The 17,507-nt window shown below is 43.0% G+C and overlaps 1 protein-coding gene across 2 annotated transcripts in view; it reads left to right on the plus strand.

The window, feature by feature from the left end:
- The window catches only part of map3k22 (mitogen-activated protein kinase kinase kinase 22), a 60,257-nt gene that overhangs the window by 15,160 nt on the left and 27,590 nt on the right, over positions 1-17,507 (plus strand). Inside the window, exons 3-8 of one of the 2 annotated variants that reach the window (XM_058376720.1) lie at positions 312-356; positions 8,174-8,289; positions 10,606-10,643; positions 15,039-15,138; positions 15,863-15,979; positions 17,088-17,202. In XM_058376720.1, the coding sequence (XP_058232703.1) occupies positions 312-356; positions 8,174-8,289; positions 10,606-10,643; positions 15,039-15,138; positions 15,863-15,979; positions 17,088-17,202 (531 nt within the window). The remainder of the gene's footprint in view (positions 1-311; positions 357-8,173; positions 8,290-10,605; positions 10,644-15,038; positions 15,139-15,862; positions 15,980-17,087; positions 17,203-17,507) is intronic. The other variant, XM_058376721.1, reaches the window with a different exon arrangement.

A 17,507-nucleotide genomic window follows, 5' to 3' on the forward strand; every position in this document is an offset into this window, starting at 1 on the left:
CGTCCCAGAGGCATTGTCCAGGCAGAGTGAAGTAGAGAATATTAACTTAATAATAAACTTCTTAGCAGAAGGTATGCCAGCTTTCAGCATTCAGATCACTGATGGAAAAGTCGGCAGGGGTTCGAGGGGTCAGGAGGAACATGCCAAGCTTTCTAAAACACAGCCAGGCCTGAGATGCTTGAAATGCTGCGTGTGGTATTCATGTAAAGAATGTCCATTCTTTCTGAATGTTACTTGAATCGTTTGTCTTATTTTCTGGTCTTGTCGTGACCATTTGTGAAGCCTGACTCGGTTTGTTTTGCTTGTTACAGATGACGGTCTTCACAATGGGCCCGGTCAACACAGGAACATGCAAGGTAGGGGGTCTTTCACACATTTAACCCAATAACCCAAGTTTTGTAGCCTCAATAATCAGCATTTTTTCTGTCTGTATAATCTTATTATTAATAATAATAAGAGAGAAAAACAAGGTTTTTGGTGTATGGTTCTGACCAGAGCTCTAGTTCCAATCTGTGTGGAGTTTCTTATGATTTTCTTCATGTCCATGTGGGTTATCACCAAGTTTATCAGGGTCAGGATCATGTGTTATCCAACTCTGGGTCATGGTTGTTATGGTGAGGGTCATGGTTATCCTGGACCCGGTCATGGTTGTCAGGGTCATCGATGTCATGGTTGTCTTGGATAGGGTCATGGCTGTCATGGTTATCCTGGTCAGGGTCATGGTTGTCATGGTCAGAGACATGGTTGTCATGGTGAAAGTCATGTTTGTCTTGGTCAGGGTCATGGTTGTCATGATTATCCTGGACAGGGTCATGGTTATGGATCATGGTTATCTTGGTGTGGGTCATGCTTGTCATGGTCGGGTTCATGGTTGTTATGGTTATCCTGGACAGGGTTGTCATGGTCAGGGTCATGTGTATCCTGGTTATCCTGGTCAGGATCAAGGTTATCCTGGTTATCCTGGTCAAGGTCATTTTTATCCTGGTTATCACGGTCAGGGTCATGGTTATCCTAGTTATCCTGGTCAGGGTCATGGTTATGGATCATTGTCCTTGACAGGGCCATGGTTGTCCTGGTCAGGGTCCTGGGAATACTGCACAGATCAAACCAAGATCTCTGGTTAAAACTAGACCCTACTCTCCTCCATTAGAGTCTTCTGCTTCTCTAACCAGTCCTCAGTGCCCTGTACATGATTCTCATGTTTGCTCCGTCCCTACTTTGTGTGACCTACTCTCTCATTCCAGAGGACTGATTTTTTTGAGATTCACTGAGCGAAACCAACATTAAGCTAATATTAGCACAGCGTTGTATAGACAGGGCAAGCCATAATGACACACCACGGGCTGCATCGGTTTACAATCTGGGTTTCTACTCGTATCTGAATTGCAGTACACACTTGAACCGGGGAAGCTGTCAAGCTGGTTTATTTAGTGAGATAAGATAAATTAGAATAGCCCTAATCTGGAAGAATGGATTCTCAGCACATGGCTAATGAAGTGTAAGTGCAAACTATTCTGTAATGTTCAACAAAATCTCACACACACCTAAACACTTAGTTCATCCAAATGACTACATGGGCTTCTCTGCAGCCGGTTTAGTGAAGGCGTTGCTCTGTGAGCTTGATGTGGAAGGGAAAGAGCTCCGAACCGACGAAGATGCGAAGAATGGGGTCTGGCCCAGAGAAGGTTTGTGCTGATGAGTATACATGATTGTGTGTGGGATGTGAAATTATGAGTATTGTTTGCTTGAAGATACATGGTGACCTTATTGTGAGATCATATTGCTGCTTTTGCATAATTCCTTTGTGGTGATGTCATTCTGGGGAAATCCCCTTAGTCTCTCCATTCAGGCCAGTTCTACACATGGCTTCCTTCAAGCCACTAGACCTGAACAGAGCGTGCGCACACCCATAGACACACACACACACACACACACACACACACACACCGAGAGCGAGATGATGCAATCCAGAGAAAGCACTTTGAATGGTTCCAGCTGTGCTCTTTGACTTGCTCTGTCAAGAAGAATGACCTTTGAAAGTATCGCAGTAATGAGTTTCTCTCTACAAGATGAAATCACCTTGACGAGCTCGCGCACTCGCTGTCGTTTTTGTACTTGCTTTCGCGTACAAGTGCTCCGGTACCGCGGCTGGCATTACATGACAATTTCCATGACTTCACGAGGAAGATATTTGGAAGATGCATATGTGATGTGATAATTGGGCAAACGTCCAAAAATCACATACTGTGACAGTGCTTAGCAATTTGATTCAGTACCTACTGCATTCAATTCAGTACTTACTGTATTTGATTCGGTACCCACTGCATTGGATTCAGTACCTACTGCATTCGATTCACTACCTACTGTATTTTATTCAGTACCCACTGCATTGGATTCAGTACCTACTGTATTTGATTCAGTACCTATTGCATTTAATTCAGTACCTACTGCATTTGATTCAGTACCCACTGCATTGGATTCAGTACCTACTGTATTTGGTTCAGTACCTACTGCATTCAATTCACCACCTACTACATGTGATTCAGTACCTAAAGCATTCAATTCAGTCCACATTGGATTGGATTTTAGAATCTACTGCATTTGACACAATATCTAGTGCATTGGATTTAGTAACTACTCCATTTAGCTTAGTGTCTACTACATTGGATTCAGTACCTACTGCATTCGACTCAGTACTTACTGTATTTGATTCAGTACCCACTGCACTGGATTCAGTACTCACTGCATTTGATTAGGTACCTACTGCATTGGATTCAGTACCTACTGCATTTAATTCAGTACCCACTACACTGAATTCAGTACTTACTGCATTTGATTCAGTACCTACTGCATTCAATTAACCACCTACTACATGTGATTCAGTACCTAAAGCATTCAATTCAGTCCACACTGCATTGGATTTTAGTATCTACTGCATTCGGTTCAGTGCTCACTGCATGGGATTCAGTAACTACTGCATTTGACTCAGTATCTACTGCATTGGATTTAGCAACTGCTCCATTTAACTTAGTATCTACTACATTCGATTCAGTATCTACCGCATTGGGTTCAGTACTAACTACATTTGATTCAGTACCTATTGAATTTGACTCAGTATCTACTGCATTCAATTCACTACCTACGGCATTCGATTCAATACCTACTGCAATTGATTCAGTACCTACTGCATTTGACTCAGTAACTAAAGATTTTGATTCAGTAGCCACTGCATTGGATTCAGTAGCTACTACACTGGATTCAGTACCAACTGCATTGGATTCAGTACCAACTGTATTCGATACAGTACCCACTGCATTCGATACAGTACCCACTGCATTTGATTATGTATGTACTGCATTTGATTCAGTACCCGCTACATTCCATTCAGTAACTACTCCATTTGATTCAATAACTACTGCGTTTTGCAACAAATTGAACACCATGGTTGCATAGTGTTGTACTCTCTCTCTCTCTCCCTCCCTCTCTCTCTCTCTCTCTCTTTCTCTCTCCCTCTCTTTCTCTGTCTCTCATTAAATCCCTTTTTCACTCCATCGTTTCTCGCTCTCTCTGGACAGATGGTCACTCTATTGCTCGGCAGTCAAGGATACCAAACAAATAGTACAGCTGAATGACCGTTGCTGCCAGTAAATTAGTCACTGACATTGCAGACGTATGCATGAATGCACACACACACACACACACACACAGAACTCCCACACAAACCACGCCAGAGACATTAACAGCCACTGAGGATTACATCAGTGCCTCAGAGAACATGCACTTCTAACCAGCAAAACAAGAATACACTGTGCAGCTCAGCAGCACACCACAACCAAATTTCAGGATGAATCTACACACAGCCCACAACAGCCCTGCAGTCGTGTTGAGGATGGTGTTAGTCTCTCTCTTGCCTATCAATCGCAGCGTCACTAGGCAATCATGAGCACTTCCGAGGTCACATATGCGGAAGAGGGTCGGCTGCTCCGGTCATATTTCTATTCCGGTCGTATTTCTAGCTTAGCAAGGTAAATTAATACGCAGTAACAACACAATAAACGTACAACCCATTACCAATTCAGCTGAAATCATTGTCCATCAGCAGAGACATCCATGCAGCTCAGTGAGCAGATAGAGGATGTGTCCGCTGCAGCATACTGGGAGATTTTACTGGTCTGTCTGAGTTTAGACTGGTCACTTGAGCCAACATACTCCCAGCAGAATTCCTTCAGTAGCAGGAAGCAGGAGTGTGAATAAATGCCGATGCAGATGGACAGGTCATCCAATGTGATATCAGAGTGATCGTGTTGTCCAGAATATAGAGAATTATTCTGTAGAATATGGCTAAAATGCTTAGTATGGACTTCAGGCAAATGCTGGATTAACGACGATTAACGTGGAACATTTATTATTAGGATATTTGGCTAATATTTAGCAGTTCATAGCTCATGGGCATGCTGTTCATTTGTAATTATTATTAGAATAATTTAGTTATAAGTAATTAATTATAATAATTAAAAAAAAGAATTATATATTATTTTATACATAATTAATTATAATAATTAAAAATTAATTATGAAATAATTTATACATAATTTATTAGAATAATTAAAATAATTATATATTAATTTATACAGAATTTATTATAACAATGAAAAAATAATTAAATATTAATTCATACAGAATTTATTATAATAATTTAACAAATTGTAATTAATGATTCAAGCCTATTTATTTATTTATTTATTTATTTATGTATGTATGTATACATATATACATGTTTATTTATTTATTTATTTATTTAATAGAGTGTCTTCTGGTTGATTTAAACATCCTCCCCCATGTTATCCCCATCTGCCCCACCCATTGTTTTGGGATGTTCTGTGTGGGTAGTATTAACCGTAAAGTTAAGCAAGAGAGGAGGTGAGAGAATAAAAGAGACATGAAGAAAAGTGTGTGTGTGTGTAGAGGATCCACTAGAGGTGTGAATGGTTGTTACACAGCACAGTTCTTGGAATCATGACTGTCACCCACCATGAGTCAACACCATTCACGCTTTCAGTCCGGATGCTGATTTAAATACTTAAAACAAAAACACTAAACCAAACACTAATGTGGATTTTCCCAGAAAGGGACTGACTCCTGCCTCATGTTCTGACTCTGATGTCTGCGATCTCTCTAAGGCAGCGAATGTGAATGACCTTGCGCTCAGGCTGGAACTACTACTACTACCACACATGGGCACACACACACACACACACTTTAATTGCCTCCATTAAGCCCACTTGATATGTTAATTCACGATGCGGTTATTTGCATGATTGCTCTCCTTTCGCTGGATGGAGCCTAACAAGGTGGCGGCGAATTCATGCCCCATTTAAATGTGTCCCAGACTGTTGACTCTGGAAGCGCGGGGGGTGTGGTGGGGTGGGGGTGGGGGGTTATCTCTCCTGAGAATTTGTTATGTATTCAAGACACGCCGTGCGAAGTTTCGCAGAAAAAGATGTAGTCTGCCGCTTTGAAGGGAAGTAAATTGGGCTTTTTCTCAGAATTTTATCCAAGTTTCACTTCAATTGTTTTTTGTTGTAGAGCTCTGCAGCTCTCCTCAGCGCCGGCTGGTTAAAACAAAACCACTCTGTTGCTCTAATAGCCGCAGTGGACGTACCGTGGTCACCTCTTTGAAGCCTGTGTGTGTGAAAGCATGGAGAGCTTCACAGCTATCTCGGCTGGTGCGTGTGGAGCATTATTAAACGCCGCTTTTTTCTGTACAAATAATCTTTATTGTTCAGAGGGCTGAAATAATATTAACTTGAACATACACACCATCGAAAGTTGTTCCTTTAACACTGCATTCTTTCCTTTTCAATTTGAAATGAAAATGGGAAAATAAGAAAAACAGCATTTTATTTATTTATTTATTTATTTATTTATTTATTTAATAGAGTGTCCTCTGATGATTTTAATTATTAATAATAAATATTATTTTATTTATTGTTCTTGGCACACACTAAAATAAGAATTAAATTAATTGAGTTAATTAAATAGGAATTTAATTAATCAATTAATTTCCTTTTATTTAATTAAAAAAAATTATGACTCATTTTTATATGACTAAATCTAAATTAAATATATATAAAATAAAAAATAAAAACATTTCAGTCAGCCTGGAACTGTTCTGCATTCAGAATAGTTACGAAATCGAGAACTTTCTTTGGTTTTTTTCTTATAAAAGATAAGATTGAAAAAATTCTACAAGGGAATGGCTGCTCGAATAAGATAAGCCGTTCTTTGGAAACGGCTTGCTGATGATAAAGGTCTTGAGAGAACGTCCAGCTGACAACAAAAGTCCACAGTAACTCGAGTACCGTAGACATCCTGTAACTCTGTAGAACCGTGGCGAACAGAAAAGCATCTCAGGACGAGAAGAAGCAGAAAAAACCCCGCAGAAGACCACATTCAGGTCGTCTGAAGTTCATCACGGGTTGGGAGTTGAAGACGTGGCCTTGTTAAATGATTATTAATATTTTAATTGGACAGAGGTTAGTCAGTAGCTAATGTCGGACTCCGCACGATTGGACAGACCGTGCATGAACGTTTACATGAAGTCTCATGATCCCAGAGGACAAAGACTGCTGCTCCTGTTATGGAAACACAGCCGCATTGTCGGAGAAAATCCGCCTATGGAATCGGAAGTGGAAATACCGGTCCTGCTGCTGTTGCATAGACATGCCAGGGTTAGACATCAGCACTGTGTCTATTTTTAATACTTATTAAACAACCAGTTTCCAGGTGGGACTCTGGGGCATGCTGGGTTCACTACATATGGCATGACAGTTTTAGGTCTAAACCTTTGTTCTACAAATGAAAGCACGTGTTCATATTTGGGTTTGAGTTTCTCAAATCAAACTTGGTGTTTCGGAGCATTACGTGATGTTATAGATGTTGATATGAACCGTTTGGAGACCCCTAGGCACGATGAATTGTTCTGTTTTGTATCCAGGTAGAGGATCTCTAGAACAATGTATATGTGCCATACCTGAGGGCAGGTCTTTCCCAATCTTTCATACTTTCAGTTTCAGTCTGAACAACAATCTGAAATTCCATGGATTGGTTTTCAGGTTAAATGTCACACTGGATTTAGAAACTTTAAAAGATTACATACAGAACTGTGCAAAGAAATCCTATAAAGCAAAAATGCCCTGAAAAATGATTCAGTCTATAATGTTTTCGTACTGACTCGATGATGTAGATGTCAGAAAATAAAAATCTATAACAAAGTTGGAAAAAAAAAAATCACAAATGGGTGCCAAGACCTTTGCACAGTACTGTATCTTCATTTAGTCGTGCTGGTGTTTTTATGTAAGAGTGTATAAGATTAGTTAATGAAATTTCCTTTATAAAAAGATGATGGATGGAGAGATGGATAAGTGGATGGAGGGATGGCTGGATGAGTGGGTGGAGGGATGGATGGGTAGCAGGATAAGTGAAGGGATGGCTGGATGGATGGGTGGAGGGATGGATGGGTAGCAGGATAAGGGAAGGGATGGCTGGATGGATGGGTGGAGGGATGGATGGGTAGTGGGATAAGTGAAGGCATGGCTGGATGGATGGGTGAAGGGATGGATGGGTAGCAGGATAAGTGAAGGGATGGCTGGATGGATGGGTGGAGGGATGGATGGGTAGCAGGATAAGGGAAGGGATGGCTGGATGGATGGGTGGAGGGATGGATGGGTAGTGGGATAAGTGAAGGCATGGCTGGATGGATGGGTGAAGGGATGGATGGGTAGCAGGATAAGTGAAGGGATGGCTGGATGGATGGGTGGAGGGATGGATGGGTAGCAGGATAAGTGAAGGGATGGCTGGATGGATGGGTGGAGGGATTGCTGAATGTTTGAGTGGAGGATTGCATGGAGGGATGGATAAGTAGAGGGATGGATGAAGGGATGGTGGGATGGATGGGTGGCGTGATCGATGGAAGAATTGTTGGGTGGAAGGATGGCAGAATGGATGGGTGGCAGAATAGATGGTGGAATAGATGGTTTGGATGGATGGATGGATGGATGGATGGAGGGATGGCAGAATGGATGGCTTGTTGAAGAGATAGGTGGCAGGATGGATGGGGTTGAGGATGGTTTAATTGGTGCTAACACTCTGTGTGTGTGTGTGTGTGTTACAGATGACGAAGAAGCTCTTAACTCTATCATGAAGGACCTGGCAGCACTGCGCTGTTGTTACCAGCTCAACAGCAGCACAAGCCACAAACCCAAGAGCAGGACGCCGAGCTACAGACAGGTAACCGGTCATTAACACACTGTGTCCAGAGAGACACACTACACTATACACACACTACACACTCCTCACTACTCTACCGTCTAGTGCATGACTTTTAGAAGGCTTCTATCGCCTCACTTGGAACACTTCCTTTTCACTTCTTCATCTTCTTCTTCTGATTTTCATCTGGTGCAAATGTTTTGGCACCCGTACCATATAAGCTGTGAATGCATTCTGGATGTTAAATGTGGATGTGGAGTAAAACAGGACACATTTTAACATCCTGCTGTGTGTGTTTGTGTGTGTGTGTTTTCATATCTTGACAGCAACCAAATGTCCTGTAGATTATGACCTTGTGGGGACATTTGGCCGGTCGTCCAAAGAAAAATATTTTTTTTTCCCCCCTCCTCCTTCTCCTCCTCCTTCTCCTCCTCCTTACTTGCTTAGCATTGCACTAAGTAGCTGAATTCATAAGCATTTCAATGGAACAACTAGACCATGTGTGTGTGTGTGTGTGTGTGTTTTAAGAATCTCTCTCAAGTACTGTTTCATCACTGTTATTTTCGTTGAGCAATCTCTCCACACACAGCGCTGCAAGATAAATGGCTTACAAAAACACACACACACATACACACACTCACACACTCGCACTCTTTGAAGTCCCACAGTGACACAAAAGGAATGAAGCAGCGCAAATGAGGAAAAAGCTCAAAGTGGCGCCGAACAGAGCAGCGTTTCCACACGACTCCAGGCACCTTCGCGACGTCGGCCCAAGAAAAGTGGTGCGGTCTGTTCCGTGTGAGCGTGACGCTACCAAAAACACGGACGACGCGCGCACCGAGTAACATTACCTCAGCGTCTACTTCCTCAGTCGAGAGCTCTGAGTCGAACGAACTGCAGCGCAGACATGAGAGACTATACAATGCCTTGAAAGGAAAAAGAAAGCCACATAAATTTTCCTCTGATGTCATCTTTGTGAGCTCATTAACTGCTGACCCTGCTCTACAAAGCGGAGTCCAGCTTCTGCAGGAAATGCCGTTATTATATAGGGCTAGAGCAGAAATACACCGATTATAGATAGCATACTTCTGTGAGAAATAAAACATTATTCTTTTCCAATAACGATACATCCCCGAGAGATTTATTCCGCTTATACCGCAGAAATGTTTCATTTTTTTCCAAACATCAAGCTGTGTTTTTTTTTTTTTTTTTTATCCGTTTATAGTAATGCTTTAATATTGTGGACTGACCACAAAACAAGTTCCTCTTAATCTTTACGTAATACACTAATAGCTTGTAGGGTTTTTTTTGTGTGTATTTGTGTGGTAAAATAAATAATACATTTTTCTTAATAATATAAATAAATCATTTCTCACAGTCCGACTTATTCATCAGGAATTCAGATTCAGCAGGATCAGTATTTAGGGGTTTAGACTCCTGTGCCTCGTATGTGCTTAAGATGTTTTCTTAACATCAGAGACTTTTTTGTAACTTTTTCATGATGTAATTTCCTGAGAATATCATTAAATATCTCATTTCAAGACATCATTAAATTACAAATATATATATTGAACCGCAGACGATGTCTGTGAGGCGTCTCGAATCATGCGGTCAGGATGGATCCTGGTCCTGGGATCAGAGATCAGTACTCACGTTCGTAGATCCTGGGATCAGAGGTCAGTATTCACGGTCACAGATCCTGGGATCAGTGGTCAGTATTCACACTCACAGATCCTGGAATCAGTGGTCAGTATTCACACTCACCAATCCCAGGATCAGAGGTCAGTATTCACACTCACAGATCCTGGGATCAGAAGTCAGTATTCACACTCACAGATCCTGGGATCAGAGGTCAGTATTCACACTCACCGATCCCAGATCAGAGGTCAGCTAGCTGACCCCGGGATTAGACATCAGTACTCATGCTCACAGATCCCGGGATCAGACGTCAGTACTTACACTCGCTGATCCCGGGATTAGAGGTCAGTATCCTTTACCACGTCATACTGCGCGCCATATTTTCTCAAATATCGGTCAGTTATTTCTGTGTGTCGTCCAGTTTGTCCTGAACAGACTTTTCTGTCCTCTAGAAATAAATCTGTCTTCTCTTCACTCTATTCACTAAAATCGTAAAAACACGGCTCAGGTTTCATAACCTCAGGGAAGTACGTTCCTCTACTCGGGTTAAAAGCAGGGTTTAGTCCGGGTTTAGAAGAGTCAACGATAAGCCGGGATTAGGGGCAGTGTGAAAAGCCTTGTTTTCTTCTAATAGTTATAAACACACTCTGTACTTCTTTTCCTCATTCTCTACTTCTTTTTTCTTTGTTTTTTTTCCAGGATTTACGCGTAAAGCTGGAGCATGAGCGGGAGAAACGGTGAGTCAGAGTCCATTCGTTTCTTTCCACACATCCTCACCAGGCAGGCACTGGCTTTTCCGGACTACGGGTGGGGGGTGGGGGGAATGGGGGGGTGTTATATGAGGGGGGAAAAACTGATGTCGGGCCAAAAAAATGTTCCTAGAGCGCTTTGACATTTCGCGTTTTCTTTGTGTTTTCACCAAACCGGCCCAGTTTAGGAGGAGAGAGAGCCAATATTTGAGCTCAGTGACACATCCCAGATTAATACACGCAGGCCTGTAGTTGAGCCGTTCGCCCACACACAGCCTGTCTCATTTTCTCCCAAACGAGAAAAGATGCCAAACACAGAAAGTACACGCTATATAAAAGCAAAAAAAAAATCCTCCCCTGGGGTCCATGTTGTCATAAAGCCACATCACAGACCAAAGTTTGGACGGCTCGAAGAAAAAGAAAAAAAAAACGTCCTCGGTTCGAGAAAATTGGACTGTGGATCAGACGCTTTAGGACGAGTGCATGCTGGGAAAATCTCCTCTGTAGACTGAAAGTATCCCAAAAGCCTGAGCTTTCTCTCTGTTGGTGCCTTTGAGATAACACACACTCTCTCTCACACACACACACACACACACACACTCACATGCAGGGCGCAGCTCACACTCTAATTGGAAGTAAAAGTGTTTGTCTTGACGTTGATGCTCTTTTGTGGAAGAGCCAATTACAGAAAGATGAATAATATTCACAGAAAATGGATAGATTTAGGAACAGAGAGAGAGAGAGAGAGAGAGAGAGAGATAGTAAAGACAGACGTAAAGCTCTCGGTAAGACTCTGCAGGTGAACCGATACATGTGTGCGTAACGTAATGGGAGGTGGGATTGCGCAACAGTGTTGAGGAGCAGGTAAGAGGATGAAGATTTGGCCAGGATTTCAGGTGAGGTTTGACCGCCATCGCATATGACTGATTTCGACAGGGGCAGCACGGTGGCTTAGTGGTTAGTACTGTTGTCTCACAGCAAGAAGGTCCCGGGTTCGAACAGACAGGGGCCTTTCTGTGTGGAGTTTGCATGTTCTCCCTGTGGGTTTACTCCAGTTTCCTCCCACAGTCCAAAAACATGTACATTAGGTTGATCAGTAATTCTAAATTGCCCATAGGAGTAAGTGTGTGTGGTTGTCTGTCTATATGTGGCCCTGTGATGGACTGGTGACCTGTCCAGGGTGTACCCCTGCCTTTCACCCAATGTGTGCTGGGATAGGCTCCAGCAGATCCCTGTGACCCTAATTAGGAATAAAGCGGGTATAGACAATGGATAGATGGAAAATTTTTGCAAGCTCCCAGCTTTTTGTTAAGGAAGACAAGAGTATGTAAAGAACGAAAACATTACGAAACGTGAGAAAGCTCTTAAAGCCGAAAACCACAGGATACTTGACTCCAACTTAACTCTTGGCACTGTAGCCGGTTGAGTCAGTGTTCTGGAAAGTTCCACTGTTTGAGACGTTACTGTGACAATAGCTCTCCGTTATCCAGGAGAGCCTCATCAGTAGACTCCGCCGGTGTCGGCTCGGCAAGCCGAGTGCCCTAATTGGAGCCACTCAAGGGTTTTTTTCTTTCCTCCGTAAGCGACAGGAGCGCTGGGACAGGAAGGAGGCGAGCGCCGCTCTCCGTGCCAGCCTCTGCTTATCTAAGCGCATTGAGGAAGGAAAGCCATCTCGTTCCGAAACATCCTCTCGTCTCTCTCTTTCTCTCTCCGAGCCATAAACCCCCCCCCCCCCCACCCCCGTGCTCCGTTTCCGCCCACTGTGTATTTTTCTGGACTTCAGAATCATCAAGCTCTCAGAGATTAAAATCTAAACAGAAGCTTCACCTGACAGCTGCCGGAGCACCGAGCACCCAGAATTCCTCTCTTCCCCGAGCACAATCCACAGCCATTAAGGTGGCGATTAAGAGGCATTTTGTGATCTCTGAGATGCGATCAGTAAACAGTGGCTAATTTGGCGGCGAGGTTTTGAGGAACGTCCCGTGTGGGAGGTTTGGGGTTATTTTAAAAGAAGTGGCAGATAGCGGGAGATGCTGAGGGATTGTGGGATATGTTGGACAAAGCAGAGATGAACTTTAGCGGTGAACAGGAAGCGTGCTGCTGCCAACACGGCCTGGCTGCTGCTTTTTTTTTCCTCTCAGGAAGCTCTATCTGCCTTTGTGTGAGTTCTGATGTGAGGAACGCCGGTGTTGAAACACAGCTCCGTTCCAGACGCCTGTGCCAAATGGTCTGAAGTAGCAAACAAGTGAGGAGGAATGCAGTGCCAGAATAGATCTGAGTGCTTACAGGTCAAGGGCTGGGATTTAAACTGACCGCTTTCTGGCTACTTTAGTGCAGGACTTTAACTGCTGAGCAAACACTTCTCTAATGGAGGAGCTCTTCCTCTCTCTCTCTCTCTCTCTCTCTCTCTTCCTCTCTCCCTCTTTATCTTTCTCTCTCTCTCTCTGTTGATCTGTTTTTCTCTTTCTTTCTTTCTTTCTTTCTTTCTTTCTTTCTTTCTTTCTTTCTTTCTTTCTTTCTTTCTTTCTTTCTTTTTTCTCTTCCTTTCATTCTCTCTCTATCTTTCTCTCTCTCTCTGTTGATCTGTTTCTCTTTCTTTCTTTCTTTCTTTCTTTCTTTCTTTCTTTCTTTCTTTCTTTCTTTCTTTCTTTCTTTCTTTCTTTCTTTCTTTCTTTCTTTCCCTCTCTCTCTATCGCTCTCTCTCTCTGTTCTCCTCCCTCTCTCTTCCTCTCTTCCTCTCTATCTTACTGTTGATCTGTTTTTCTCTGTCTGTTTCTTTCTCTCTCTCTCTCTCTCTCTCTCTCTCTCATCTCTATCTCCCCCCTCGATTGCGCTCTCTGTTGATCTCTTTCTTTCTTTCTTTCTTTCTTTCTTTCTTTCTTTCTTTCTTTCTTTCTTTCTTTCTTTAACTTGCACTTATTGGTGTTTTTTTAAAAGTCAAAGTCTCTTCCTTTCTTTCTCTCTCTTTCTCTCTCTCTCTCTCTCTCTCTCTCTCTCTCTCTCTCTCATCTCTATCTCCCCCCTCGATTGCGCTCTCTGTTGATCTCTTTCTTTCTTTCTTTCTTTCTTTCTTTCTTTCTTTAACTTGCACTGATTGGTGTTTTTTTAAAAGTCAAAGTCTCTTCCTTTCTCTCTCTCTCTCTCTCTTTCTCTCTCTCTCTCTCTCTCTCTCTCTCTCTCTTTCTCAGCCTTGTCCTGAAACCACTCTATTATCAAATCAGCACTTAATCTGTGTTACACCCCTGTACCATTATATTCTGAAATCTGATTGGTCAGAAGATTTCAGTAGCTCCACCCACCAGGCTTTAGAACACAGTACTGCACTCGTTTCTTTAGTAACCGCTAATTCTCGCGTACGTCTAGTGAACGCACCGCTGTTCCACGCAGACAGATTTCATACATATAATGAAGCTTATGGGAAGAAGTGTCCAGTGTCAGTCTGAGTCAGAAATAAAGCTGAAAATATCTGCCTGTCTATCTGTCTCTCTCTCTGTATTTATCTGTCTGTCTGAGACAAAGAGAGACAGAAGGAAAGAGTGAATGAGAGAGATGGAAAAGAGACAGAGAGGCTGAGAAAGAAAGAGAGACAGAGAGAGGGAGAGAGAGAGACACGGAGAGAGAGAGAAAGAGAGACAGAAAAGAGACAGAGAGACTGAGAAAGAAAGAGAGACAGAGAGAGGGAGAGAGAGAGACACGGGGAGAGAGAGAAAGAGAGACAGAAAAGAGACAGAGAGACTGAGAAAGAAAGAGAGACAGAGAGAGGGAGAGAGAGAGACACGGAGAGGGAGAGAAAGAGAGACAGAAAAGAGACAGAGAGACTGAGAAAGAAAGAGAGGGACAGAGAGAGGGAGAGAGAGAGACAGACAGTGAGAGAGAGAGACAGAGAGAGGGAGAGAGACTGAGAAAGAAAGAGAGAGACAGAGAGAGGGGAAGAGAGAGATGGACGGTGAGAGAGAGAAAGAGAGAGAGAGAGAGAAAAGAGACAGAGAGACTGAGAAAGAAAGAGAGGGACAGGGAGAGAGAGAGAGAGAGAGAGAGACAGACAGTGAGAGAGAGAGAGAGAGAGAGAGAGAGACAGAGAGACTGAGAAAGAAAGAGAAAGACAGAGAGAGGGGAAGAGAGAGATGGACGGTGAGAGAGAAAAGAGACAGAGAGACTAAGAAATTAAGAGAGAGACAAAGAGAGGGGGAGAGAGACAGATGGTGAGAGAGAGAGAGAGAGAGAGAGACAGACAGAAAAGAGAGGGGGGGATAAAGAGAGAGACAAAGAGAGGGGGAGAGAGACACAGTGACAGAGATGGTGAGAAAGAGAAACGGTGAGATAGAGAGAGACAGAAAGAGAGAAGTGATTTGACCGTTGACCTTTCTTCTTCGTCTCCTGCAGGATTATTCCGTTCCAGAGGCCGCTGAAGTTCAGAGAGCTCCTGCAGAAAGTGACCGAGGCTTTTGGTCAGCATATGGACCTTTACTACACTGACAGAGAGGTAAATAAGTAAATAAATAAATAAATAAATGCCTCAGGAAATACATTATTAGATATTGTTATATTATTAGTACATGCTAAATTGAAAAAATCAATAAAAATGACGTTAAATATAGTCTTTTATCCTTGCTGAACTGAACCATGTCAAAAACATCACTCCATCCCGAATGCTAACACAGCTAGCTAAAGTTTTCCGTGGCTAGTTTAAACAGCAGCGTGCTCAAGCTAACACCTCATAACATCTGTCAGCTTTTTTTTTTTTTAACGCTAATTTTATCTAATTTTTCAATCTGCTCAAAAATTTTCTAATCTGCTCAAAAAGAAAAAAAGATCACATGCTATTGTTTTGAGCTTTTCTGACAGGACGTAGCGTTGCTCTTGACTAGCGCTAACTAGATTTAATCGAGCGCTTAGCACGTTTATGAGCTCGTTGTTATGTTACGCTGACTCATTTCTGCTAAATGCTGTTAGCATTAAAGGGATTAGTTTTGCAGAAGCTAGTTTGGTGATTTGGGGTTTTTTCAATGCTAGTTTGTGGGCTAGCGTATTTAACTAGCAAATAGTTTGTGAGTTTTATTTAGACTCGGATGGAACGTGCTTTCGACAGCTGAATCATCAAATAGAAACACATCGGCTAGTTCGGCATAGCCGTCTTGAATGTGTGTGTGTGTGTGTGTGTGTGCGTGTGCATGTGTGTGTGCGTGTGTGTATGTGTGTGTTTACAGACGCTTGTAGCTCTAAAGTGTCAGGAGGATCTGGACCGAGCCGTGTCGTGTTTGAGCTCCGGTTCAGGAGCGAAGAGTGTGCTGAGAGTTGTGCTGAAAACTCCCACTAACAACCACGTGAGTGTGGAGACACACACACACACAAACACACACACACACACACACACGCACACACACACACACCTCATCACACACTGTAGGCCCAGACTGTACATCAACCTGTGGTACTCACATGTAGGATTAGTATCAGTAGAATTGTGGCTCTCTCACACTCACTCTCCCTGTATCTGTCTGTCTGTCTCTCCCTGTATCTGTCTGTCTGTCTGTCTCTCTGTATCTGTCTGTCTGTCTCTCCCTGTGTCTGTCTGTCTGTCTCTCTCTCTCTGTATCTGTCCATCTGTCTCTCCCTGTATCTGTCTGTCTGTCTTTCTCTCTCTGTATCTGTCTGTCTGTCTCTCTCTCTCTCTGTATCTGTCTGTCTGGATGTCTCTCCCTGTATCTGTCTGTCTATCTCTCCCTGTATCTGTCTGTCTGTCTCTCCCTGTATCTGTCTGTCTGTTTGTCTCTCCATGTATCTGTCTGTCTGTCTCTCCCTGTATCTGTCTGTCTGTCTCTCCCTGTATCTGTCTGTCTGTTTGTCTCTCCCTGTATCTGTCTGTCTATCTCTCCCTGTATCTGTCTGTCTGTCTCTCCCTGTATCTGTCTGTCTGTTTGTCTCTCCATGTATCTGTCTGTCTGTCTCTCCCTGTATCTGTCTGTCTGTCTCTCCTTGTATCTGTCTGTCTGTCTGTCTCTCCCTGCATCTGTCTGTTTGTCTGTCTCTCCCTGTATCTGTCTGTCTGTCTCTCCTTGTATCTGTCTGTCTGTCTGTCTCTCCCTGCATCTGTCTGTTTGTCTGTCTGTCTCTCCCTGTATCTGTCTGTTTGTCTGTCTCTCCCTGTATCTTTCTGTTTGTCTGTCTCTGTCTGTATCTGTCTGTCTGTCTCTCTCTGTATTTATTTGTTTGTTTGTTTGTCTGTCTCTCTCTCTCTCTCTCTCTCTCTCTCTCTTTGTATCTGTGTTTCTCTCTCTCTGTCTCTCTCTGTATCTGCCTATTTCTTTCTCTCTGACTTTCTGTCTGTCTGTCTCTCTTTCTCTCTTTGTGTAACTGTCTGTATCTGTGTCTCTCTCTCTCTCTCTCTCTGCATCTGTCTCTCTCTCTCTCTCTCTCTCTCTCTCTCTCCAGTTCCTGCAGGTGAACAGCAGAGATAAGCAGAGTGAGATGAGGTCGTCTCGGTCTCTAGGAGACCTGAAAGGTTCTTTGCTCAAAGGATCCGAACGAGTGCGCAAACACTCCACAGGTAACACACACACACACACACACACAGGTTTATTCACCATCACTCAACAGGTTTATCGCCCTCGGCGCACTGGAGATGGAGAGATAGAAAGCGCTGAGGTTTGAAGCTATCAGAGTGCCGCGTTGACGTAATGCGAACGCAAATACGGGCGGATTAGCAGCAGGAGATATCGCCGTATTTGACTAATCCCTAGCGTTCAGGAACGTGAGGACCAGCTACCAGCCTTCTGTCGCTACATTTCAGTCGCTGATTATTGTAAAACACAACCTGGATTATAAGATTCGCACACGTTTGATTTGAACCTG

The sequence above is a fragment of the Hemibagrus wyckioides genome, linkage group LG23 (genome assembly GCF_019097595.1).
Source record: "Hemibagrus wyckioides isolate EC202008001 linkage group LG23, SWU_Hwy_1.0, whole genome shotgun sequence".
NCBI classification, from domain to species: Eukaryota; Metazoa; Chordata; class Actinopteri; order Siluriformes; family Bagridae; genus Hemibagrus; species Hemibagrus wyckioides.